Raw genomic sequence first — 27,859 nt, forward strand, 5'->3', positions numbered from 1 at the left:
GATTTGGCGATCCGGATCTCAGACCGGATCTGATTTGAAATATTAAAGTCCTTACAGGTATTTAATTTTTCCATCACTAGACAATACAAGAAAACCAATGGGCAACTGACAGTTGTCTTTTGCACCAAACACCTTTGCCACAAGTTTAATAATTGCTAATTTCTTTATAATGTTTTAGTCTTTTAGCCGAATCGAATATTTTTCGATCTATTTTAATTTTTAAGAAAATTTAACATCCGAGAAATGGCTTTAGGCAATTGAAGCTGAAGCTGTGGAAGCGAGCAATGTTCCTCTAACCATTATTTGTGGGTTTGTCGTTCGTTATTGAGAAGCAGATTTCATTCGCTATTTATAATAATAGCGAAGATACATTTTCTAAACATATCAAGCTGTTTGAAACATTTTTTTAAAAGAAAAGGTTTTGGTTTTGTAGTTTCGTCAAAACCATTGTTGTGTGCAATCAAATTGTGCAAGCGATTGCATAATTTAACCGCATACAACGTTTTCGTTGAGCTTGCGTGTTGTATGAAACTTAACATGGACTGCAACCGTAGCTTTTGTAAATTGTTTGTTGATTTAAAATAATTAAAACTTACGTTAACTTCCAGGAATTGTAAAATCGCCCGTTACTTGTCTTTAAACTTAAACATAGAATATTAAGAACCGCTTACAATCGGACATGGCAGTCTAATCACGAGAATGGAGCCAAGGAAATAGAAAGCTGCCAGATGTTTAAAAAAAAATTATTTAAAAATACACTTCATTTCTTTACTTAACTAGAAGATCCAAAACATATACAAAATATTTTAATAATTTTCTTCAGTAATGCGTTATTGCGTGACACGTGTTACAGGTTTATTTTTCCAACCATTCAGTCTTATTGCGTTCAAGTGTAGCATAAAACATGCTGTGCTATAAAGATTAAACATTGGAAATAGCTGCTGGAATGAACACCAGAGGGCGAACGAGAATTATGCTGCTTCCAGCATAACCGAGCACCATCAAGCGCATTAGAGTTTACATGCTTCGGCCGCTTCCTCCGCCGCAAGTTTGTGAATTTCCTGCAGATGTGCTTTGAATTCCTTTTGGAAATTAGTCCCAAATATCCGATCAATTTCTGGTTGCTGGCATAATTTACACTCATACAGGAACTTCCCTTTGTGCTTCGACGTAGAGATTACATGTTTGCGTAGATTTTCCTTCGATTGGCAAAAGAAAAACAGTGATTAAGTAAATCAAGTGCTTAATACTTATTTAACTTGGTACTTACAATGTTGTTGCATGAATAATCACAGTGCGGACACGCGTAGGGTTTGCTTCCGGAATGCACCAGAAGATGACGCCGAAGGTGTCCGGGAATGCGCGTGGCAAAATCGCACTGATCGCATTTATACTTCTTCCCCACGTCTTCGTGTCGGAGGGCATGTCTGTGAACGAGAAGGAAACAACATTAATGATACCGGTTGTAAAATGGTTGCGCATGGCAGAGATATCGTAAAATCGAAGAAAAACAACCGCTCAACGCCACCAACGCGCATAAAGGATGGATTAAATTACGGTATTCCGGAATGTTCGCTAACTCAAAACGTAAGTAGCGCACCCACTAAACGGTCGTAATGCAGTCCAAATTGCCATAAAGGTTATAACCTGCGTGTAGTTTCCCTCCTTGCTTCCTCCACACACACACATGGCCGTAGAAGGGAGTTGATAATAAATTCACTTGATAATCCCTCGGGTTTGAAGAACTTGAACGAACCGTAGAACGCAGAAAGGAAAAATCTGGTTCACTTTAATTGTCCATCGCAGCCAAACCCTTCCCGAGCGGATCGATCGTTGTTTCCAACGCAGCATAAGCATAATGATCGACCGTGTACCGAAGGTTCCGAATAAAATGGCCGGTTTCGCATCCCCGCGTGCCTTCCAACAGGAAGATAAAGGCGTATGCGGAGGCAAGCGGTGTCCGGAATCGGTATGATTCGATCGCGTCGGCCCAAATTGGAACTGCCGTAAAATGAAGAAATCGTGACTTATTAACTGACCGTTGCCCCACCCGTGCACACACACACACACACACTGGTCCCTTTCATCTCCCCCCCTCGGGAAGGAAAGTTCAACTCAACCGAAAGCGCACGCGTCCACCAGATTTGCGCTTGCCCCTTGGAAGGGCAGTTGGAGTGTCTTGTACGATCTGGTGGATTTACTTGAAGCTGCACCAAATACGAGACTAAAACAAGGGCACACATACAGATCGACTCCCTTTTGCGCACCCCCGATGTGCGCAATGGCAAAACGGTTGCAATGCGATCATATAAATTATACGCGTTGATGATATCGTGTCGATAATAATATGTATTAAGGTTTTTCACTTCACCCAAACCGAGCGGCATCGATTACGCGGTACTGACGGAAGCCCGGCACGGCGGGTGGGTTGACAAAGGTTTACGGAATGAGAAATTATGCGCCTGTGTCCCGCGGGAGGATGGCGACACGGCATATCGTCCGGTCGGCCGGGCCGAGGGAGGTTTCGGGAACGTGATGGGAACATGATCACCAGAGAACAGGGTATGTGCTTTATTTTCTCGTTCATCACATTGTAGGTCCTTCGGTGGGTGGGTGGAAAAGTTTCTAACTGAGATGAAGCTTATAAGAAAATACTTAGAAAATAGTAATTATTTATAGACGGTTTCTTGGCTTACATAACTATTTACTTGGCCAATATATTTATAAATGTACGTTCTTCTAACGCAAAGATCATCATTTAGACTTAAAAAATACACAATTTCGTAAGTGTTGCCTAGTTTAGCTTATGTTTCGTTTGTTTCGATTTAAAGACTGAAATATTGTTCAAGTCAATATGATTTTTAACTAGTCTTAAGAGTTTCAACAAGAACTAAATCAAATTTACGCGTCCGTAAAACAGTGTGATTCTTCACTAACAAATCAAGTCTAGAATTGACAATCAACTCGAGAGTAGATGATGAAAATTAGGCAATTCTGGAAAAAAAGCAATGAGAACATGAACACGTCATTAAATTCTTTAAAAATTAATCTAATGAATCATGGCTTAATGACATTAACGAAAACGTAGAAACAGTTTAACTTAATATGAAAAAGAATAAAACACTTTTAACAAGCTGTAATAATGCGTCTTTAAAAGTTCTATATTCTAGACCCTGTCACTGTTCGTTTTACCCCCCGAAAGAGTTTACCATCGGTTGCGTTCGTAGTGACTATTTGAACCGACGTCGAGTGCGACATGAAATCGGTTTCGAATTGTAACAATTTCACTCGGATTCGAGAAGAAAAAAAAAAGGCGGGCAGCAACAGCAGCGATCGCGTTCCTCTCGAATTACAAAGGGAGTACAAAAAGCAAACCTGCAGTAGGAAGTGAAGAAAATTGAAAACAAAGCTCTTCGCGCACCCGGCGTAAACGCGCCTTTTCGCGCATAATTCGCAAGTGGCTCTACCGTACGTGCATTATAATAATGTCCGCCGTGTGCAGCTTGCAGTTGGCCGGGGTCGTGGAACGAGAGGGAGGCAGGAAAATGAGACACACCATGTTGATCTGCCGGAGGGTGGTGGCTCGATTTTCCGAAACCGAATTCGATCGTGTCCCGCTGTCCGGCCAAAGGGGCGCATCTTGATCGAATATCATCCGTCCCGGGCGCTCCGAGGATCGACCACTGGAGCCGGGGCGATGAGAGCCGATGCGAGGCAAGATGAGCGTAAATATATTCACCAAACATCAACCACGGACGCAACAAGAGGTTGCTCGTTCGATGCAGGTCCGATGGCAAGCGTTCGAAGATGTGGTGACGCTTTTTCTTGCTTCGTCTTCGCGTTTCCCCGCGGAAATCGATCGTAACTCAGGCGGCATTTCGCTGCACATTTCCAGCGTGGCATGGCGGTATATGTAAATTGCGATCACTATGCGACAATCGGCATTTCGGCATTCGGCGCGTACTCCTTCGGAAGCCACAGTCAGTGTACACACCGCCGCATGGTGTCCATTTTCTTCCGGACGCTAGGCCCTACGAGCGGTCGGTGGAAGGAAGAGCGAAGTTGTCCGCCGGTATTTGAAACAGTTTCTGTTGCGGTCGGATATCGTTGCAATGTTCGAGATTTGTTTTAGTTTTAATGCCAATCCTCTTTGTCGAACAATCTATCCTTCTTGTTCTGTTTTCCGTCATCCATCGTTTCGAAGGAGAGTTTTAACGTGATTTGATTTGTTTTCTACATTAATTTGCGAAATATGAAACTGTTCGGAATCACAGTTTCATTTGTCTCTTTTTTGGAAATGTTTCTGGCTTAGGTGAGGAAATTTTATTTGGTTCTTTCCATCGGCTTAAGTCTTATTTTTACCTATCTGAAAATTTCACTAGACGAACTATTTTACAGTGGGATCATTGAAGATGAAAGTATCCTTCTTTGTTATATAGTTAATTGTCAAGGATATTCAGGATATGCATGCTCAAAAGATTTGATAACATGCTTAAAATATTAAGAAAAGCCTGTATCGGTGATTTTGAAAGAACTTATAAGACACGACAGATAATCAATATTTTTTTATTTTGAAACATTACCAAATGTAGATTTTATATATTTCTTTCAGGGAAGCAATTCTTGTGCAAGCTTATAGAGTCTTAATAAGACTATTGTACATCAATTTCAATGTTCTCTCCAGCATTCCCTTGGATATTGATGTTTATTATTTTAATAAAACATGATCAAGAAGAACGTCTATACTGAAGATCAACGATGACGATAACAACGACGGAGATCATCATCATTTATGTACGTTTGCTTCGCAATATTGATGTAATGGAATCACAGCGAGAATGCCAGCCGCTTCCAAATGTTGGCCAACGTCAGACATAACACTAGAAAATATGAAGACATTTTTATGCGCAACAACGTCACGAGCGCTTCATGTGCTGGATGTGTATATTGTACGAGATGGGGCACAATAACAAAAAGAGAGTAAATAGTGGAATAGGAAAGCTCACCACGCGCGGTGGTGGAAAGTTTTTTCCCATGCCGGCGAGAAGTTCGCTCGGTTTGTCTATTCCGGGTTCCTATTTACCCACTGTGCACCGTGCCGGATTGTCCGGATTCCGTGTTGTCGGTGGTCTAATAAACCCATTTGTGCAGCTGGGAACGTTCGTCGCCCGTTCGTCATAACCATAAGACCGGCCAATCGACATTCCCCACCGCGAGCGACCCCTCAAGCGAGTGGGAGGGAAACCCAACGACGACGGAAGCTAATCCATTGCCACGCGGCGGGGTGTAACGGAAGTAAACAAATCGTTTACTCAGGACTCGGGAAAACACCCGAGACGAGAAGCGAACGATCACGGAGGATCCATTTTGGCGCAGCGTTCCGAGGACAGTTGATTTTCATTTCCTCGGCTATTGTCTTTGTCCGTTTTTACAATTTCACTTTACCGACGCTCTTCACCCGCTCCGAAGGGGGGGTTTTATCCCTTTTCCGCCGGCCCAAAGTCCATGTAAACAGCACGATGGTGAAGTGAAGCTTCTTAATGTGCGTATCGTGAGGATTGTATGTTTTGATTAAGACCGTGTACGATTGCGCTGTTTGTTTGCGTCGGACGCCAAATTGCATTTGTTTTTCGCTGTTTTCCACACCGCTGCCGGTATCCACTGGGGGGGAAGGCACTTTTTCTTCCTTTACTGATTTGCGTGTTGGAGCAACGGAGTAAGGTTGCTCCAACACGCAAATCAAGGCAAACGGCGTGGAACGACACGAATCCGGCAGCACTCCAATCTGTTCGCTTCCCCCCGGCGAAAGATATTGATGACACATCCAACAGCGTCATTAACATCGTCTTCCGCTTCGGCCGCCCATTGTGCATTATTATGCATTTTGCAGTGACCTAGGAGGAACCGCAGTGGCAGTGGGTGGGCGAGGAATGCATAATAATGCAAATGATAATAAAATGAAATAATAACATAAAGAATTATCTGAGCGCAGGGAAAAGTGCACGTCTGTGTATTTCTCGGGCAGTAAAATGATGCGGACAGGGACACAGACACACACAGGGGTTGCAAAATGGTGGAAGTTTTTTAAGGTAAACCTAGTTATCGTCGGAATCCAAGTGCTCGGAAGGGGTACACAATTTTTAATAAAAATAATAGCAAATATAAGAATGCAGCTACCGAGGACGATCGGCAGAAGACGATAAGCGGAAAATATGCATACGTGGCCGATTAAAGACGAACAGACGACAGAGAGAGAGGAAGCGAGGTTCTCAAGCGTTGCTTGAAACAATGGAAAAGTGGAATATTAACCATGAATCCCACCCCGGAGTGCGCCCGGAAAAGTAAAAGAATTTGTATCAAAAATGGTGATAAATTCGTGACTGTCGAAAAGAAAAAACACAGATCCGGTATCGAAATGCATTCCCAAAAGCGTACAGCGGGGCGCTTGACATTGTCTATGGAACGATTTGAATTATGACTAGAAAGTTTAATACAATAATTATGTATTATTCATGCAAACCAAAAGGCGGAAAATGTAGCATATTTTTCAGTTATACGTATCCTATGTTTGATGGCTAGTATCCGAACATAAATTGTAGAAAATAAATATATTCTAACGGCTTTAAATGTTGGAGAGTTCAAAATTTTTATCTTCATATTTTTACAATAACATGTTGCATGATTTCGTTTCATAAAATTTTTATAACATCGAATCTATAAAATATGCAACTTTTGACAAAATTTTACTTATAACTATTTTCTATTTTCCTTTCCTATTCCTTTTCCAGAGTTAGTAATTTGAATAACCAAACCATGCAAACTTGGTTATTTTTTCCTAAACTTATTTCCTTCCATTATTTCTATACAAAACCGCAGATTTAATCTTTCTTCTCGTTAAAAGGTGAAATTAATGAAGTTTTGGCAAAAGGCAAGACTTTTTTTCGCGATTTCAAACGTTCGATAGGATTTCGGATACGATCATCCCATCGAAAAGGGAGACTCCTTTTTACATTCCAACGCCTTTGCGTTACGTCCTATTCCTCGAACGAATTTCGATGGTAGGAAAATTCCCTCGGGAAGGTTGGAAGGTTGCCCCACTCAAATCGAACCCCGGTGCCACCCCCAACCACCCCTCGTGGCTCGTGAGCGAGAGATATCTTATTTGATCTCGATTTTGACAATATTACGACCGTGACAGACGGGTATTTCTGCGCGGAACCCTGCGAGACAACAACGGGAGAGATATTGTGCATACGCCGTTTGTGGCCCTTCGGTTGGGTTTTTATTTCTCGTTCTCGTCTTTGTTTTCATCGGTCTTTAGGAATGATGACCACAAAGGGGTAAGGGTGCATCGCGAAGGCCTTTCGGTGGCTGCACTCGTTTTCCCTATCGCGCCGCCATCGTGTGAAGGTGCATTCCTGCGCCGGAGAAGGCAGCGTTCGAAGTAGCTGGTGGCAGAAGTTTTCGTGCACATTTTTGCATCAGCCCACTGAAGGTTTCGGGAGCTCCTCCTTGTGGCTCACATGGTTTTGGCCTGGTTTTTCTCCCATCTCCTCCTCTCTCCTTGCGCTGTCGTCTTTAAAGACCCATCATCGATATCGCAAACCGTGCCGCGAACAATCTCGAGCTTCGCCTCCCTCGACACCGAAACATGCTTAAGGTCCTTCGCCATCACTCTCACCACCTCCCCATAACCTCCCCGACCACTGATTACAGCTGTTTCCTTCGCTCCAACGATCTCACACAAAGCACGGAGCCCAGAGCTCATTGTTGTCTTCCTCTTTTTCCTGCGCCGGCTTACTCTTGCTACTGGCGGTGCATGCTGCACGAGATGCACACTGCTGCACTGCACTGACGGGTAGTATCACACAATATATGCATTATGGGACGCGTTTTTTTTCTCTCTCGCCAGACGACACAACCTTTAGCCGAAAAGTTGAGCGCGGAACCTCCGTTTTTTTTTGCGGGATCGGTTCGATGCGATATCGTATTTTTCCCGGCGCGTTCCAATTCGGTCATACGTCCTCGTGGTTCTCGGCGTCGACGAAGGTAGTTGATTGGCAATGAAATTGAATTGATCGAATCGTGGGGATGCTGGGGTTCGGCGAGGCTTAGAACACAACTTCTTGTGCTATGAAGATTATTGAAAAAGATATAGTTTTAAATGTCGATTGTTAGGACGGATTTTAGATTAAAATTGCTTAATATTGGTAGACAATTATGCCTTCTAAAATAAATCTAAATTTAAATATACTTGGTTGAAGTATGTATGTCAAATGAATATTTTTTTTCAATGAAACAAGGATAATTCTTAATTTTTGAAATGTTTAAATCATGTTTTAAATGAAATCAATATCAAATAAATGATCTGAGATTAGTGAATCCCTTATACAATTATGACTTTTAGACTGTAGGTTTTATGCAGGTTAGTTTTTTCTTAAATAATTTTTCGAAAATTCGTCTTGAGCCAAACATGAACCTTTTTGCAAATATTTCAAATATTTTGTCCGATACAATTTATTACACACTCTGAGCTAAACCAGCGTTCGTTAGCACCCAGCTCTCCCCTACAACAAACCCATGCGGTGCACATGTATCACATGCAACCGTTAAAAAAAGGGACTGTAAAAACTGAAACCGATCAGCGAGCGATCAGGTTTGTGTCTATTGAATTTACGTATTTCTTCACCGTAACTTTACGCCATCGATGGACCGATCTCCTCCCCCTCACCCACTCTCATCCAAGCAGCTTTTCGGCAAAAACTCGTGTCCAATTATTTCCGATATCCTTGCCGCACAGTGGCATTTCGGTGTGTGTATTTGCTTTGTTTTTTTCTTGCTCTCGGTGGTTGCTTGCAGGTTTCAGTTTTTTTTTTAACTTCTTCTACCCGTGCTTTCCGATCAGTCCAATCTCGGGACGTTCGCAGCTTGCACGTTATTTATATGCACTTACGGCCTGTTGATATCCTCGCAACCCGAGTGTCCTTCCAAAACCCCCACCCCTTTGATATGACGAAACGGTAGTCAACCGAGGGGGTGGACTGTGGCAGCGAAGGGGAATTTGTGTGTGTGTAAGATGGGAAATTAAAAACAATAAAAAAGTGCTTCGATATCAAAGGAATTCGGTATTAATTTAATTTAATTATTCCCCCATTGCCTTGTAGTTGTTTGCGTACGGGGCGTTTTTTCAAAGGCTTTAGCTGCGTAACTGCCTGCAACTGATGCTGAAGGGAATGGCCGCTTAACGTTCTCCCCGTTCGACAGCCACCATACGCCCAAGTATTTCATCGACCTATCGGAAGGCTGCGCAACAAAGGTGCAAATCCTTCATGCGTAAGATTCATGCAGCCAGGTTTATCGGAAAGCTCGTTACGCGCCCTCCCCAATGCAACGCTCCGTATGGGACGAAAAAATCAATCGTTGATAAACACAACCCTTCCCTTGTGCATTCATTGGTAGTGTGGGGAGGTCCTGAAGGGGGGGAAAATATTTTGTCCGTGGTTTTTTCCCCCCCATGTTTCCATACCCTCGTGCATCATGTTTTCGCCCTCACTGGAATATCCTCGCCGTAGTTGTCGCTGTCACTTATCTATTTGCGTTGCTTCGTTGTACATACGCGCAATTGCAGGCAAAGCTTTTCTTTAACCGCGCTCGTCCGAGTAAAGAATCTTTCTTTAGATAAGTTCCCATTTTTTTTCCTTCCAAAGAGTGAGAAAGAACCACACAATGGAAGCACCAGGTGAGTGTTCCTCCGTGGCGTGAATGTCCTTTTATAGAGGTTGGGGAGAGGTGGTAAGAAAATTCCCTCCCCCCAACCGTGGGTAAAATATCGACACGCGTTAACACACAATGCGAAGCATTGAATGGTAATTTTTGCTATCTTTCTGATAGTTCTGTGTTCTCCCGGGCTTCTGCAAAAGGAACTCATAAAACTCGAGCACGGCACAAAAATGCTAATGCGTTTCCCTCGAAGGCGTCTGCTACCCGTACGTCATCTCGGTGCTCGGAATGGTTGATAAAGTAATCAATTGGGATGGAAAAATGGGGAAATTCATTACCAACTTATCGCCAACACATGCCGGTTTGACGATGAAACCAGGATGATGGAAAACGCCGAACTTGGTTGATCGTGGAATAAGATTTGTGCGAAGGAAATTAATTGATTGGTTTTGGAGATTGAGGAAAAACCCACCGATGTGTGTAATTCGTTAATGAGAATCGAGAGGAAAAAGGTTCGCGTCCACACCGTCATCCGTCAACGTCACACAAGCTTCCCGGTGGAATCCCCCCCGAGGGTCTCCTCGGGGATTCCAATTATCGTGGAAATCATCGTTTAATTAGATGGGGTTTTCGCGCCTACCTTCGCAACTGGGCCAACGATTTCCCCCGGTAGTCGCAGCCGTCCTCGCTGCAGGCAAAGTTTCGCTCGTCCGAATGCGACGGCAGGTGGCGGCGGGCGTCGGCGGCGGACTGGGCCTGGTAGTGGCAGCCCTCGTACTGGCAGGCGAACGATTTGATGAGCCGCTGCTCGAGATGGACCTGGCTGTGTAGCTGCATGATGTGGCTGTGGGGTAGAAGAGGGAGAGTGCGAGCGACGATTAGTGGTCGGTTCTGTACGCCGGTGGGAAAATGGTAATGTGCGGACATTGATTTAATCATTACTTGGTACTATCAATCATGAAGGATTTGGCAGATTCTTATCTGGCCATAAGGAATACCCATTTCGTTTGAGATGGTTCAAGGAATCGAGTTACGTTTGGAAGAAAACAAGATCAATTCCGACTAAATACAAAGAAATACCCTTTCATAATTTTCGATTACATGCGCAGTGAATGCCTTTAAAAACACTGCTAATTTCGCACAGAATATTAATACTATTGGCGGAAGAAAAAGGTACACAAAAGTTACAAAACATACTTCACAATAACAAGTAAAGTATCCTTGACTAACATGATTAAATTTGCTCTAGACATGTTGTTAAAGCAATCTTAAACATGCCGAAAAGTATAAGACCAATTGTCTGTTAAAAAATTTAATAATTTGAACTGCTCATTAGCTTATTAATAAGACTATTCCAATTGCATTTTTCATGTTATATATGGCTATAATGTTCTCTTCAGTTAAATCTATTTATAAAATGTTATACAATTTGCACAATTATTCCACACAATGTTTTTCCCACTGACCAACCTCATTTTGATTAATTTGTAACATTTTACTCCGGTGCCAATTTCCTGCAGAAAAGAATTTTTCACGCTTGAAGGCGGTGTGACTAGCACAACTTTCCACGATGGCCAGCCATAGACGCCACCGAACAAAGAAGTGGTCAATTCCGATTGTGTCCCCGTATGCAAAACTCAAACTTACGACCATCGGGCACTAAAAACCATTCATCCCAAAAGCGGAATGCAATTATCATATATATCTATAAGCCGCCGTCCGTTTCTTTCCTAGCGCTCGCTTCCTTCCTTGCTTGCGCAAGCATCGTGCACTTTCTTTTCCATCCGGGCCAGTGGCCGGATCCCATCAACTGGGAAAGCGCCCTTTAGCTTCCATGTTCTCCTTTTCCCTTTGCCTGACGGAGTGACATTTTACGTTCGAAATGCAAATGACATTCGTCGGCGATCCGTTCGTTCCATTCGGTTTGAGATGCGTTCCGAGGACCACATTTTGTCCCTTCCCTTGCCTCCCGATCACTCACTTCACTGTTTCCGTCCCGCTAGAGGGCTGCCTAGACTTCTTCAAGCTCATCGTTTTGCTTCACTTGCTGCACTTTGCTTTCGTTGCATCGCTTTTTTCTATTCTCTCTCTTTCTTTCTCTTGTGCTATACGAAATGGATGTTGCGATAAATTTTTATGTTTATTATTATAATCAAGTGTAGTTTTTCTTATGACCGAGCGCTGCATTTCCCGGGCCACTTCCGTTCGAGGCGCGCACAGGACCCGGACCGGTTTCCGCGTTTCATGCACTCTTCTCAATGGCCAATTTGCATCCTGCCTGCGGACACGGACACCCAAACACTCCAATGCCAAAAAGGTGGCCATCGCCGGCAGAAGCAAACCCGGCGGAACTTTTTCCCATTTTGTCATCCGTCCGTCCATTCGGGATGAGTTTTTCCAAGAGCTTTTCGAAGACATTGGGGGGTGCGCTTGCCCCTCTAGTGGAAGACGGTCCTCGAAATCGGTCCTCCAAGCACTTGATGATGCATCGGAGTCGTCGTTTCGTCACCGTCGTCGGCGCTTTGAGTCTCCGGTGTCGATGAAATGATCCTTGCCTGATTCCCGCTCGCTTTCCAGCGCCCGGCGAAGGACATCAGCTGCATCAGCGAAAAGAAAGAAGTTATAACGGAATATCTGCAATTCCAAGAACTTTTCCCACAGTTGATGATAGTGTCCGAGAAGGGACAACTTTTTTCTCTTTCTCGTATCTTCATTCCGCGCCAGCAGATTCCCATCAACTACAGTAGGAAATTTCGAAACATTCACCTCCGCAAAGCGCGCTTTCCCCCGTGCCGCAATTTATTTTCCCACCCAGCAGTTCTTGAATATTTCATTTTTTATCCTCACGAAAATAGTTTATAAAGATGGCCCAATTCACTGGTGCCTTTCCCGATCGGCACCCGTGGAGGTGGAAGTGTTTCATTTAACTTCCCAAGTGGTATTTAACGGTAACGATTATTTCTAATGATGAAGAAATTTTCTTTCCCCAGCTTCCCCCGATGGATCGATCGCACAAATTTCAATGATCATAAAAAGTTGATTTAATGAAGTATACCGAAATAAAAATTAGAATCAAGGGACTTACTCCGCCGTTGGGTAGCGTTTCGCTTACATTCTACTTCACCTAACGGAAAGCTGGTGCACCGGATATTCCTGGAATGCACTGCCGCATAGTTTGAACCACAATCAATTAGGCAGAACATTGTGCAACCATAATTTGTGAGCCCTTTTTGCGAACCAGCCATTTTGGAGTTTGGGCGACGGGGCGTTTGCGATCTTAGGAAAACACTTAGCAAATTGCCGCCACCGTGTGCCATTAGGTATTCATCGCGAACGCAAACGGATACCGAAACGGTGTAAGCGCATGCAAACTCCGTGTGAAAGATATGGTTCGTATCTTCCTGGTGTGGAATATGAAATGGAACCGTTGTGGAGCGTTAAAATGTTCTGTTTGTTTCTTAAGCTCCACCGTGGAGTGTGTCTAAATCTTTCGGTGCAACTTGTATCGCGGTAAGATAGAGAAAAGGAGTAGGCGACGACGAGTGTTGTCCGGGGTGTGTGTGTGTGTGTTTGTACTCGTGGAGGTGACAGAGGAAGAAACATTTTAAAATTCAAAAGACAATAGAGCACCGCCCGTAATTAACCGGCATCCCCATATAAAGGCGTGTGAAAAAAGGGTGCTACGGGATCTGGTGGGGGGAGGAGATGTCGGTGGGCAAATGAAAAGTCGTAAGAAAACCCGTACGTGAAGAAGCACCACCGGGTGAGCTTCTTAACCTCGACCACCATCGCTCTTCGGTGTTTGGCTCGCACACACAAAAGTAACACTTCTTGCGGGAGACCCATTTATCGCGCGGGGAAGCGGTGGAAACATTTTACGATTTTCATTTCCATTAATCCTTGCTGCCGCTTACACCATGTGCGAGTGTGTGTGTGTGTTTGTTTTTCATATTTATGGCAGTTCGTGCGGTCGAGAATCCTCCGCTTCCTATTTGCTTTCGTCGTTTGCAGGCGCTTCGTTTGAGATGTACTTAATTTTTCCTTATTACTTCGACCCCGCTTTTCCACGCCTCGGCTTCCTTCCACCCCATAGCCACTCGAAAGGTGTGAAATGAATCCGTTGAGTAAACGGCTCAATGAGTGAGTGCACCCGGTACACCTTTTGGTGCGAGTCGCGAAAATTAACTTTTATCTGGTAAAAGTTATGGAAGAATGATTCTGGGAAAAATATTTCATCCACCTGCCTTCTCCCCGGTGTGTAAATATCCTTCTCCGGGTCCTTTCATCTCTAGGGGTGGTTCGTTTATATTAGTACAACTTTCCAAAACGAGCGAATGCGTAATAAGCCAATGGAAGTGCCTTCCTAGAGCGTCTGAGACAACGCGGGCACAGTTGTTCATATCATTCGTTATCCTTGGGAAAAGGAAGGGAAGGAAGGGAGAAAAGTTCTTCCACATGTGCGCCATTGTTTAGGGGTGTCATGAAGGTGTGTGCTCGGGTGTGTGTGTGTGTGCGTGCCGGTGTGAAAATATGACATAACAGCACTACAACCGTGCGCCCTTTGGTGGCATAAAAAGCAGCGTGTTTTAAAATTGGCCCTCCCCGAAATGAGAAGAAATCGGATAAAATCTCATGTTCGGTGCTGAATATTTCATAACGCACCCGGTTAGGGCAACCGGTCCTTATTCTATCTTCTCGATTAAGGATCTATACGGATGATACGATGTGGCAGTGCTGTTGAAGAAGTAGGTGCACGCGTTTTGCCGCTTGGAAATCCTCGGGGAATGTTACGTGGAAGTTTACAAGCCTGCGAGGGAAGGTTAGGAGAAATCACCTACAAAGGTAGAATAAAATTTGTTAGCAAAAAGATGAAAGAAGATCAAATTACAAAAGGTTATGCTGAAAGAAAAAGGTATGATTTGACACAGGCACCTGTTCTCGGCAAATATTCAGTTAACCATATGAACTATTGACATTTTGATGTGGTTGAAATTCTGGAGTTGAACACTTCGTTCTGCGATTTATAATCTTTAGTTTTATTCAAATAAAATTTGCTCTTCATTGTGAAGTTTCTGACGATGCTAGTTGAATTCAAATATTGCATTAAATTAAATGCGTTTTAAGTTTGTACTGTGTATGAAACTAAAAGCAATCACGCGAATAACTTTAGTTTTGATCAAATGTAGCTGCTGTTTTATCCGTAGGGATTAGAAACAAAATAATTTCTTAAGTATTACTATACTCTTGAATTATTTTTCCATTAAAAACATTTGATTTTATGTTTGGTTTAATTCTTAAAAGAACCAAGTCATAGTAGTAAAGAATCTAGCTTCACTAGGAAAAACTATTGTTTTGAAAATTGTATCACTTTCGAGAAAAATGTTAAAGATATTATAACATGCTCTATAGAATGTGAAAGGTTTCGAATAATTTTGAAATATCAACACAAAATTAAAGTATTTTAATTTTGTTGAACGTGGATATCGAGTAAGAGAGCTTTGGTTGTGGATGCCAACATAAATAAAACAATGTTCTACTATCGCAAACCTTGAACCGCATTCGAAACATTACACACTGAACGAACGAAGTTATCTTATGCCTCCTGTAACACCATCAACCGGTGTCTTAAATCAACCTTACGACGTCAACATCAGACATCAGCGTTGATCGTTTCGAAAAAAAAAGAAACGAGCTGGCACAACCGAACCCGAACCGTCACCGCAACGCATGTGGACCACCTTCATCGTCGCCTGAACTGGAAGTGCAATCGTGCTGGGTCCCGGATTCCCGACGTGGACACGATAAGGATGATTTGTTTCCCATAAACGGGACACACACACGGGCGCGGGCTTTCCATGGATCATCGGCGCCAATCACTCGGAAACGCTCACGAATCGCATCGCCGGGTGCGGTAAATACTTCCGTGCGCACACTTCATTACCACCTCTCCCCTCGATGGGTTGAGTGTTACTTTCCGGATCGTTCGAGTCCACCGTCATCATCGTCAACACGGCTTTGCGCCCCGCGGTAACGGAAGGACTCGCGTGCTCTTACGACAGGACCAAGTCAAGGATGAGCTCGGAACCCACCGACGGCAGAAGGGTGGGTTCCGAAGAATTGTGCGCAGAGTCCCTGTGAAGTCTGGATATCGGAAAGATTTATAAAGGCACTTTCGGTCGAATCCCGCCAGCCGACCGAAAGTGCACTTTCGTAATGGAAACGTCAGAGTGTGAGGGCTGCGGGTTCGTCGTTTATAAATCGCTTTTCGATAAAACTCATCCCTACAGCGCGGGTCCGATGATATGTGGATATGTCCGGCCCTTTGCGGTCAGATACGGCGGGACAGGCGTCAAACACCTTCCAACTTCGGTTGGGGGCACTTTTGGGAGGTGAAGAATTTGTCGCCCGCTCGAAAAGTGAACGAAAGGAGCACGTCAGGGCTCGCTGGGACGCATTTCGCATTTTGGAATGCGTGTTGAAATACACATTTCTACACTTTAAAGGATTTGAGGGTTCTTTTTTTACGGGAATAGGAACCGTTGTTTGTTTGCTTGTCCATAGACACATGGCTAAAACGGCACTTCTCTCTCTGTAGGTTGGACAAAAAAAAGGGGCCTAAATAGCCAGGTGGAGATCCTTGGCCACCTGGAGCGAAGGATGCTCCGGGGGGCTCGCTGGTCGTAAATCATGTACACGGTGGCGTTGCACGGGAAGATAAAAGTATTCAATCGTACCGTGGCCACCGACAAAGTGCGCCATAAAATACAAACTGCAGTCTTTGGCATCGGGGGTTCATGAAATACCAAACATCCTTGTCGTTGTCCGGGTCCCTCCTCGCCCTCATCCCCCGCGGGGTTGGCCTTGCTGGGAAGAAAGGTTGCTGAACAACGGTCGGGATTTCGCTCGAATTTCAGGAATTCGCGATAGTCTTTTCGCATCCCTTTGACTGGCCGGGATTGTGTGTGTCTATGTGAGTTTAGGTGTTTGAAAGAGGGAAAATATATTATTATCACCTGCAGAAGCGAAAGACGTCCCATGGCCGGAGCCTGGACCTGGTGGCCATCGAAATGCACGGAAAACGATTGGCTGCGATTGGTGCAAGCCGGTGGATTTTGGGGGAAATATTTATAGACATTTATGTTCTGGTCAACTGAAATAAGGAATATTTTCTCGCCTATCAAAACGGGCCGAGCAGCCTATGGTCGGTTTTTTTTGGGGGGATGAAGGTGTCCTCAATAGATTTTCCCGGCACATGGAGCGCAATTCTGGTGCCCCAAAGTTGTCCCCGACCCGTTGGCAGAACGTTCTAAGACCTACGATGTGTCCTCCCTGCGCGCAAGATTGCTTCCTTGCCTTCCCAACCCAGATAGGGCTGCCGCCCTGTCCCCATACGGTTTCCCAATGGACACCATAAAATAAGCTGACCATGATACTTCGATGCAGGCCAATAAAGCCAAGAATAAAAAGCAAAACCCCGGAGGAAACTCTTCCCAAAGAATGATCCAACTTTGGCATCGGGTAAGGTGGGAGGGGAAGGGGCAAAAAGGTGAAGCAAAGAGACATCCAACAGCACTCGGAAACGATTGCCGTGCATCGGGACGAAAGAAATTAAAAGTAATGGCCCTCGGCTAGCTCTAACGCCTTGCAGGTTAGTGGAAGATTTCGGTTTATGTGTGGGTGAATCGCACCGAGAGCCATTATCTCTTCCCTTGGACTTGGGTGTCCGGTATCACCGGGGTTGTTTAGGAGAAGTGGTACTACAAATAGACGTCCTTTGAGCGGGTTTAGAGTTTAAATTTGTAACAAGCAATTAAAATCCGACGTTACAAACATTATGTTGAGCTTAACATCGTTGTTGCGAAGAACTATAGTTTAGAAGAATTAAGCAAGCTATCGGGAGTATGATCTTTTCAACGTCCCATCTAAAGTGCATCCAATTTGTAAACAAAAACAACTTTGGTTCTAGCGCGTGAAACATGTGGAAACACAAACGTCAGAAAAGAATCCAAGTAGTCCGAATTCCTCCTCAACCGAGTGTGTTTGGAATAAATCAAGGAAAAACGTCAAAGCGTAACCAGCTGAAATAAAAAGGACATCTTCCCCGAAGCACAGCGAATGCGAAGTGTATAGGATATGGAGTAAGTACGACTTCCGTCGCGTGGTCATTTCGCTATGTAATCTATGCGGATTGAACTGGTAAATGCTTTCCCATTTTCGGTTGACCGAAACGGACTCCTCGAGCAGGTGTAGGTAAATACCGTCGACCATGGGATCATCATAAAAGGAGCGCAATGAAGGAAGCAACCAAAACCGACCGCCAGCGAAAAGCTAATACAAAAGTATGCACGGCGAAACCTCCGGACTTGGCTCCGGATCCCGGATGGATTCCTGCATACCCGGGAACGACTTTTCCCGGTGGCCATAATGTCCGGTTTACCTGCGCTTCCGAAAAAGGGATGGCGAAACAAAACGGGCGATTTACGTAACCCAATATGTGTGCGCCCGTCCTGAGCCCGGGTAATGGGTCTTCGGAATCATTTTCGGTCATTTTCGGTGGTTCCTTGGCCTGCAGAAGGTGGGTGGAGAAAAGGACAAAAAAAAACAACCCCCCATCGGTGGGGAGACAAGAAGCGACGGCTCGGTGGCATTATGTTGCAAATATTCAACGCAAACGTCGACGAAAACCTCGACAAAATAAAATAAACTGCCCAGTTGGTTGGTTCCCGGATGGCTTGCGGGGGTGGGGGTCACTTCACATCCCGGTCGGGTTCGGCAGGAAAAGCGCCCGGAAAAGTGATTCCAATGCGGCGAAGGCGCTCAATGGTGGGTCAAAAGTTTCTCGTACATTGGCGGTTTGACCGTTTGGTTTGCAAAAGAAGATAAACCGTTTGAAATCGGAGCGAAACCGGGGAGTGCCATGGGGGACAATCACCCCACCCCATTTTTCCCCCCTCTTTACGCTTAAGCAACAGTAAAGTGTTTTATTTTCCACACACATACAAACACATAGATGTCCCTGTGCGAGCAGAGAATGCCTACAACTTGTTTATTGCTGGCCCACTGTAATTATATAGAAAAGAATTTCCCGAACACCAAGTGGGACAAAAAATACAACAACAAAAAAAGGGGGAAAACAAAACGACCCATTACCAGAGCATCGGGCATGAACGGACACTTACGGACAACATAACATTGGCCATCGCCCGCCGAGAAGACTACCCGGCGATACCGGGCTGATCGTCTGTGGGTTTAGCTTTAGTGCCACCATTTTCCTTCTTAACGGGTGTTTTATTTGTGATCGTATGCATGAATGTGGATTTGTTGCGCCGATTTTGCTCTCTTGTTTTAACGTCTCTCAATATATTGTTTTTTTTTCTTTTGTCGCCTTGATACGCCTCATTGCAGGTTGTTATGTTGTGTCACGGCTTGTAGGAAAATGTTTTTCCACATTCTTTTTCCTTTCGGCTGGTACCACGAGATGGGTGCAACAGTTAAACCAACGAGCGTTGCTGATGCGGGCAGTTTTGGGACAATGCAGTTAGGCAAAGTAGCGCCGGAAACAAAACAATATATCTATTGCGGAACCACAGTAATGGACGGTCGAAAGTCTGTTGGATTTAGTAAGGTGACATACTATTATGGCGGAGGACTAACGACTAAACAATTAGTCAGACGCGATTTATGCTCTATAGTGATAGTCTATAATTTTACAGATTAGTTTGACAATTTTGTGTTTGACTACAAAATTTCCAATAGTGAATAAATGGATAATTATTTTAAACGAAAACGAAGAAAAACCATTTTTACGTATCTTATTGTTAGGCATGAAGTAGATAAAAAGGATAAACATCGAGAGTAACAAAACGTAAAAGGTCTCTCAGATAATTATGTTTTAGTTTGATAGAATGTAACAGTTCTATGATCGATGTAAAAGGATAAAGAACATGTCCGAAATATTAAAACATATAGATATCTATTTAAAATAGCATGGTTTAATTTGTTGTAACTGCTAAGTAAGATTAATGATGAAACAAATATACATAAATTGAATATTATTTTAAAAGATACTAAGTAAAGTTCTCGCATTATGATCAACATTAGGTACCAACGTAAACTGACCACATACGTGAGTTCCAAAATGGAAAAGAAAACAACATAGGCATGAAGATCGTTAAACCCATGTCCGTTCCACAAAAAAGGGAAAAGACCAAACAAATGGCGAACCTACGACACTGCAGTATCCTTTCCGGCGCAGCTCGTGTACAGTGGGAGTTTACAATTTTACCGAAAACAAATAAAATGAAAATCTTTATAATTTATTTGCTATTTAGATTTATACTTATGCTTAATGGGGTAGCGCCTGGGCCGATCCCGGTGTTCTCTCCGCACCACCGGATGGTCCGATACACCGGAAATTCAAACGGAAGCCCTGTTCACACCGCGCGACACGACAAAAGACGGATACGGCCGGTGGCACGGAAGCGCCTTTTGCGCGCCGGGTGAGTGTCTGGGAGTCCTTCTTACCTATGACCCTTACGGTTGTCGTTTGGCGAGGGTTTTTGAAAATAATTTTAATCTTTTCCCATACATGTGTCCCCCCCCACCCGGATGTGTTGGCGGAACGTCGGAGCCGGACAAAAGCCGAGTGCCCATTACGAAACAAAGTATTACCACTAGGTGTGAAGGTTTGTGTTTTGTGTGCCGCTGTGGCCGCTCGGTCTCGCAAACGGAGCCTGGGCGGCGGCATTTAGATGAATTGGCATTCTGGTGGTTTTGTGCGGATCTGTCCTCCTCGGAACGGGCTTTTGCTGCGGCGGACGGTTTGTAAAACATTTCGCGCGGAGGTTCCTCCACGCCGGAGCAGGAGTCGAGGTTGGGTCGTAAAGTTCTCTTCCCCCATAATGAGCTCCGGGAGGGTCTTGCCTTCCGAACCAAGGGCTGGTGTCCGTGTGGTATTTTTCAAAAAAAACCCCTTCTCAATGGCGGTGTTCTACTCATAAATTAAACGAAATGTTTCTCGGGACTTAAGCTCATTTCCTTGCTCTGTTTCGAGCACCTTCCGCCGAACGCGTTAGCATGCGTGTCCCTATTGGAGGCAAATCATCAAAACTCAATCGAATTATCTTCCCTTCCAACCCGTCCACTTGTCTTGTTCTGTTCGAGATTTGCTTACCCTTTTAGGAAAAGGCTCATTCGTTCCGTGTGACCAGCTTCGGCTTTGCCCCCCCCAAAAAGCGGTGCTACGGTGTATGAATATGTAATTAAATCTATCCCGCCATCCGTGGAGCTGGTCCGGCACTGGGGGCAAGATCCGGCTGAAAGTAAATTGCCTTCGTTGGCACGTTTGGTCGCGCCAAAACACGGGGAAAACGGGAACTTACACTACGAAAAGGCGCGGATGCATATGGTGTCAGAAATTTATTCGATAAATTTTCGGGATCATATCCGAAGGGAGGAGGATGTGAGATGGTACTTTATGCGTTTCCAAACGATGCCGTAAAGCTATGCCGTTTGGGAGTGCAGAAACGAAATTCATCCATTCAATGGCTTGATGATCAAATGTAATGTTGAAATCTTTCATAAAAATCTTTTATATCCATTCTCTTTTGGCTAAAGATGCCTTTTATATAGTTTTTGTAAATATTCCAACCATTGTTAGAAGACGAAAACTTATCCTTTTCTGGCAAATAAAATTACTAACACGTTACCAAAGGCTGAGTTCTTCGTTGTAGCAACTCACTGGAACTAATGAGCCATCTCCGAAGCCGACCGTACAACGGCTAGTTACGGCACATTTTGATGAACCCCCCACAGGTTAGTGCTTGTGTTGGTCGCGATTAGCAAGCAGCATCCGAGCACGGGATGGGAATAGTAAATCTTAAAACAACCCCTATTACCCGGAACTCCTGGCCCGAGGAGTGGCACTAAATATATGTGTTGGGCCAGTGTATATCACCGGGGCCTTGTCATATTAATATCGTATATCCAGTCGCGGGCGTCAGGGGTAGTGTGTGTGTTGTGTGTGTGTGTGTGCAAGTGCTTGACGATGTTCCGAGGACCTGGGACCGAATTCCCCATCTGTTACGGTTATGGTTACGGTACGGTACGCCGTCGGATGGTGTCCTTGTCCCGACCCCATGGACCAGCTCGGGCAAGTTTATGTCGATGAGTGCGTACAAGCTGATCACAAAAATGATTCGTCCTTCGTCCTCGCAGCCACCGCTGCGGCGGGACGGGAAAAACCGACACGACGACCCCACGGCGGCCGGTAACGGTAAAAGGTTCCGTCCGGTATCGGGCGACCGAGGGATGGGCAAGTTTATGTGCTGGTATGTTTATGCGCCAACTGGGCCACCGTCCGTTGTGGTTTGAGTTACTTGTCCGCCTCGGTCCAACATCGCACCAATTAAGAAGCGTCAGGATGAACTTCCCGGGCCCAAGCCACCGGGGCACCGGTGTCGTGGCGCGTCAGTGTGTCGTCAGCGTGCCGTCATCGTTACGCGCTCAGGTCCACAGACTGACAGGATGTTCGCGCATACACTTTCGGTGGTCGGTTTTGTCCGTGGGTGAGGGGCGAAGCCACATCAGCAGCAGCGGACCCAATCCGGAGCCGGTTCGGTCCCGTTTTGGGGATATATTTGAAATTTATCTACATTCGTGCAGCTGCCAATTACAAGCGTTCGTCGAGCTGCTGAAATATCGTGTCAGCCTTGATAGGAGTATTCTCTCGTAACGGGGGAAAAATTGAGCGTTAGCTAACGCAAGTGTATATGAAAATATATTTCACTTGTGAGTGAAACAATCGGCCAACGAGCTTGGACGGGTTGATACATAATTATGGCAGAAGCAGGGGAAGTACTCGCAATCTTTTTACTATTTGGGTTTTGTCTATGATAGCGTAGCATGTGATTTACAAAAAGAGCATTTTACATTTACCCTAGGAATTATATTCTATTTTAATACGTGTAAAATCATTAAAACTATTGATTTAAATACTTAAAAACGTCCTAGATAGCAACGTATCATTTGACCATTAAGTAAAATAACTTTTATGAAATGCAGTACTATTTAATGCTTATTTGTTTGATGTTCAATCGAGTATCAAATTTCATTACCTTAAAATATATTTTAAATTTTTATTGATTGCAATGCCAACTTCATAAATTTTAACAATCCAATCGTCATCAATTGAATTTAATATCAGATTCTGATTTACAAAAAAAAAGTACATTTAAAAGTGTTTAGATTGTATCATTTACAAGTTTATCGTTTGAAGTGAACACATAAATTGGATAAACCCGTGCAACTACTAATTGAATTGAATTTTGTTTACGTCTTGCTAGTATTCCATTCCTTAACGATGTAGTTTTCTTCTGATTGCAATATTCCCTATTTAGTTTCCTAAAAGAAAGGTACTAAACCTCGTTAATTGTCCCAAACGTAATCGAATCCTGATGGCCCTGTGATCAAAGGCATGTGTGTCCATTTCTTTCCCTTCGGTTATTGGGTCCTTCAGATTGGCATTAATTGGTTATCTCAATATAAGCACTCGAGCAGTATATGCTCGGTGGAAGGTAAAACATGTGTACAAAAAAAAACACACGGTCGGTACATGGGATAAACAAGAAGTAAAAAGAATGAAAGAAAAAAACATCAAGATACGCCACATCTAACCCATCCAAGAGAATCCATGCGAAGCGAAACGAAGAGATATTTTTTCTATAAATCTATCAAGTCAAGTAGCTATTTTCACAAATTACGTTAGATTTTCTGTAATTAACTTTGCATTTTATCGTTCGGATATGCGCACCCACCGGAGTGAGCACGGGTTTTTTTCTCTCTCTCTCTTTTTGGTTAGCCTCACCGGACACCGGTCGACTTTTCCGGTTCATTTGAGTCACCCGATGCCAATTAATGCTAGGCAAGGTTACCACCAATCACCGGGCCACTAATCGGGACACGACCGGACCAGATATAGGTGCCGGTACGGTAATGGGCGCGCGAAAGCTACCCGGCCCGCCCGGGAAATGGGCTGGCTACACCGTGTCGCTAATGTCGGTTGTTTTTCTGTAGTCTTCGTATTTGTGTTTCGCGCCGGAGCGAAGCGAATATGTTGGCCGGCAAGCTTGGTGACCGGATCTCGAGAATCCCGCAGCGAAGCACTTACAATGAATCTTCTACCGATCTCCGGTGTGGGGGAATTTGCAGTCGGAAAATCCTCACACGCTTAAGTGATCTTGATGTGCGATTCATGAATTAGTTTCGCCGGTCCATTGCCGGCGTTACAGGTGGATTGGTCGTACGTAGGGGATTGGGCATCGCTAGCTTCCAGTGAGGAGATAATTGCTAAGTTATCTCGTCGATGTTCGAAATGGAAGGGGGATGTCGACGTAGAGTGACCAAAAGGTTCTTTCCGAACTAAAGATTTGTCGTTCGCTATCGCACATCCTTGTCTTTGTGAAGGAATTTGACTATATGCCTTACTTTTTGGAGTTTATCTGGGAACACTATTGAAGGAACCTTAGTATTGAACTGATGAGCATCTTGCAGGCAAAGGGGAGATATATCCATTTTATCCAAGAACATAATCCTTACTATAGGATGCTCTCTGTGCTTTAGACCAAATGATACCCCTTCGGGACGTGAGCCAACAAAAGAGGACTCAGCACCAAAAGGTGTACCCAACACCGAATGCTTATCTAAACACTCGTAAAGTACTGTACGAAGATATAAAAATGTTTAATTATTTACATTCAAGTGTGTGTGCGTTGATGTTCCGTACCCGAACAGCCCGGGGACACTTCTCACACGAACTCTTATGACCCGTGAGCGTCCTTTTAAGAGCTTTCCCCGAAAATTTGTGACATCACCCAGTGAAGTTTGGTTGGGTCCTGTTGAGGTTTGCCCTCGGTTTGGTGAATGACAGCCATTTGCGTTGTCGGTGCCAGTTTGCCGGCCCATTACCACTCGTCAGCGGGAACTGGGGGCCGCCGGGCAGGTTGACACAGGTTGGCTGGCCTTCTCGCTGGTGTCAGCATCCTTGTTGGCCGTGTCTTTGCCACAACATCGTCAATCGCATCTGGGTGTGAGTGTTTGTGTGTGTGCTTGGGCGGCTTGGTGGTCACATAAAGTTATCAGTTTTAGCATCATTACACTTCTATTCTTTCCCTACATAATTATTCTGGCGCCGCCAGCGTCGGCGTGTGTGCTTATGTAAACATTTGTCAAACCGAAACGAAACGCATGGCGTGCGTGCGAGGGTGGCGAATTTGGTGGCGGTAACGGATGTGTTTTGGGTAAAATTAACCTGCCTCAGCGAAGTGGATGACCATGTCTGCGGAGGGTTGAGTCTCCTCCCAGACATTCATCCGTCAGCTGTATGTACCACGGTGGGGGTAATTTAAATGGAAGAGTTATGCATTGGTTGTGTCATTGCCACAATGTCTGGTAGTTTATGGAAAAATTTAGCAGAACTCCATGTGGGGGAAACCGTTTCATAATGCGGCGCACGGAATACATTAAGGATTTACCTAGAGCATTTTATTAGTAAGCAAATTTGAAATATTCTGTGTTGGGTTGGGTTTAGTAATTATCATGCTTAAGTCGTACTAGAGGTTGTGTATTTATTTTTATTTATCTAATAATTATAGAATTGCAGCATCAAAACACTTTGGTATCCAAATTAAAAACAAGAAAGAAAGAGATATTCAAAAAGCGAAAAAGTAATAAATTTATATTATATAAATAAAAATAGCATTCAAGTTAAAAAATAAAAAAACTTTAAAGTAAAAGTTATGAATTTAGAACATAAAAATTCCACTAACAAAAATATATTCAAAATATATCCTTTGTTGCATTTCTATCCAAATAATTACTAACTTACAAAAAATAAGATTAGTTATTTGAACCAAACCACACAGAAAAGCATTTGAAAAAATCTCCCAAAATATGTGCTCATGGTTCCGATAACAGACTTATCTAATGGTAGCAACGAGCTTTCGCCGGTCGACCCGCCGGAACTCTCACCCGGTCATATTTGCATTCCCTTCGGCAGGAAAGGGAAAAACTATACAAACTTTCCATAAATTTGCCCTTTGCCTTTCTCAAGACAATGACAATGGCCGGGCGGGCCACATTAGCGATGGCGCAACCATCGCCATTGTCGTCCATTTCCGGCCGCACCGTTCCATCGGAATCAACCCTCCCTTCCGCACCTCCCCCTCCCCCTCCCCGGAAACGGCTGTGAATGGAAATCGCGCCGAAAGAAAACTGCTAAATATTTAACCATTTCGATATTATTTCCCAGCGGGTCATAAATTAGCTGCAAAATGCGTCCGGTTCGAGGCTGAGGCCACCACCACCAGGGAGGAGGAGGAAAAACATGCACAACAATTACACCGAAAAACTATACTCACCGATTGGCGAACGTTTTCCCGCAAGTGGTACAAACGGATCCCTCCTGCTTCGGTTGGGGTTGGTCCGTCGAGGTGGTGGTACAGCTGTCGAGGTTGGATGGACTTTCCACCGGTGCTGGAATGTGGAGCTCCCCCTCTGCCTCCCCGCCGCTCGTCACCGTCGCACTCGCTGCCGGTTTCCGCTGGTGGTGAATGTTATCGGTGTGATTTTTGAGATTGGCCTTCCGCGTGAAAGCCATCGGGCAGAGCGGGCAGGGGAAGAGCCGCTCGTCGGTGTGCTGGCGCAGGTGGCAACGGAGGGACGCCTTCGAGAACGCTTTCCCGCACAGGGGGCAAGTGAGCTTTGGGCGCGGGCGGTTCGGCCGGGGGCGGCCAGCTTCGTCCGGAGGGCCCGATTGGGACGACTTTGCTTTGTCATCCAACTTTGATGAGTGCAAAATTTCGTGAAACAGAAATTCGGCCTTCGATGACGTGCTATTTGAGGGGAGGAAAAGGGGCGAAAAGGGACACCCCAGCGCAGGAGGGGGTGGGCAAGGTAGGGGACGAAATAAATGAAATGAGAAAATTTTAATGAAGGTTGAAAAAGCGCCATTTTGCCCGCACAACCTCCCGCCCCGGTTTTATCCATGATAGGCCTACGTTCCGGCACTTCGTTCTATCGGCCTCCTCTTCCCCCACACGGTCCCCAAACCCTGTTTACCGTGTTTGCGTGCGTGTGTTTCCTGTTCCGTCGATCCCGAACCGATACGGCCCCGGGTACAGACACTAAAAGGATACGGCAAATGGACATGTTCGCACAGCGACGCAAAGCACATCAAGCCCGTACACACAATCACACATACACACACACACACTATGGCTGATATTTGAGTTCTTTCTCGGCAGTGGGAAAAGGCCTTCACTTTCCGGGGAAAAACCCCGGGCGACGAAAAGCGGCGGAGGAGAAAAAGTGGGAAAATTAGCAAGGACAGCAACAAATAAGCAAACAGGTAAACACACTCCGATACCCATCCGGCTCATTTGCTACGCAAAAGGACAATCACTGAGCCGAGTGCCATCTCCCGCTTTCCGGTGTCCATTTTCCCGCCCGCACGCGGGAACGCTTCGGAAAAGCCTCCTGGAAGCTCGGGAAAGCTGTGGGCTCCTGAAAACCCCGATGGCAAAACAACAGCAAAAAAAAACAAGATTCAGACACATAATCAAAGCAAGGGAGCCGGAAAATTTGTGCCTCCGAAAATTCATCTCGGACCGAGTGTGAGTATTTTGAATTGAGCTCTGCCCGAGCGGCAACTGGACAGTATGAGGGGCGGTGGGTGCAAGTGCGAGCGAATCTCTCTCCCCCGAAAAATACATAACACCAACAACAACCACAAATACCTGAATGGGCATATTTTACACTGCCAGCAAACGACCGAACCGTCCTCGCCGATGGTGCCAACAATTTCATCAACGTAAACAGTATTATTCTCGGACGCATTATTAGCCAGTGCGAAAAAGATTTCTGCTGACGCCTGCGGGTCGGAGCGCACGGCGACAATATTATCGCAATCCGAACTTGATACCGCCGTCGATGATTCGCACCCTGGGGGGCTGATGCGGCCGGGGGTGGCGGGGGCCGGCGCAGATGAGTCCAATTTAATTCCATACGGTGGCACGGTGGACGGCGGAAGTGCGCTGGGTGCCGGTGGGCTGGGTGAGTAATTTTCCATCATATCAACTGTTTG

The 27,859-nt window shown here is 44.8% G+C and overlaps 1 protein-coding gene across 1 annotated transcript in view; it reads right to left on the reverse strand.

Annotated features, from left to right (window-relative positions):
- Positions 1–1,010: 1,010 nt before the first annotated feature.
- LOC131281623 (zinc finger protein ZFAT) overlaps positions 1,011–27,859 on the reverse strand; it is a 31,331-nt gene continuing 4,482 nt past the window's right edge. The window contains exons 3-8 of the mRNA XM_058310966.1: positions 27,513–27,852; positions 26,246–26,609; positions 26,136–26,182; positions 10,361–10,564; positions 1,271–1,427; positions 1,011–1,199 (exon numbers count right to left, since the gene is read on the reverse strand). Coding sequence (XP_058166949.1) covers positions 1,011–1,199; positions 1,271–1,427; positions 10,361–10,564; positions 26,136–26,182; positions 26,246–26,609; positions 27,513–27,852 — 1,301 coding nt within the window. The remainder of the gene's footprint in view (positions 1,200–1,270; positions 1,428–10,360; positions 10,565–26,135; positions 26,183–26,245; positions 26,610–27,512; positions 27,853–27,859) is intronic.

This window comes from Anopheles ziemanni, chromosome 2 (assembly GCF_943734765.1).
Source record: "Anopheles ziemanni chromosome 2, idAnoZiCoDA_A2_x.2, whole genome shotgun sequence".
Taxonomy (NCBI): Eukaryota; Metazoa; Arthropoda; class Insecta; order Diptera; family Culicidae; genus Anopheles; species Anopheles ziemanni.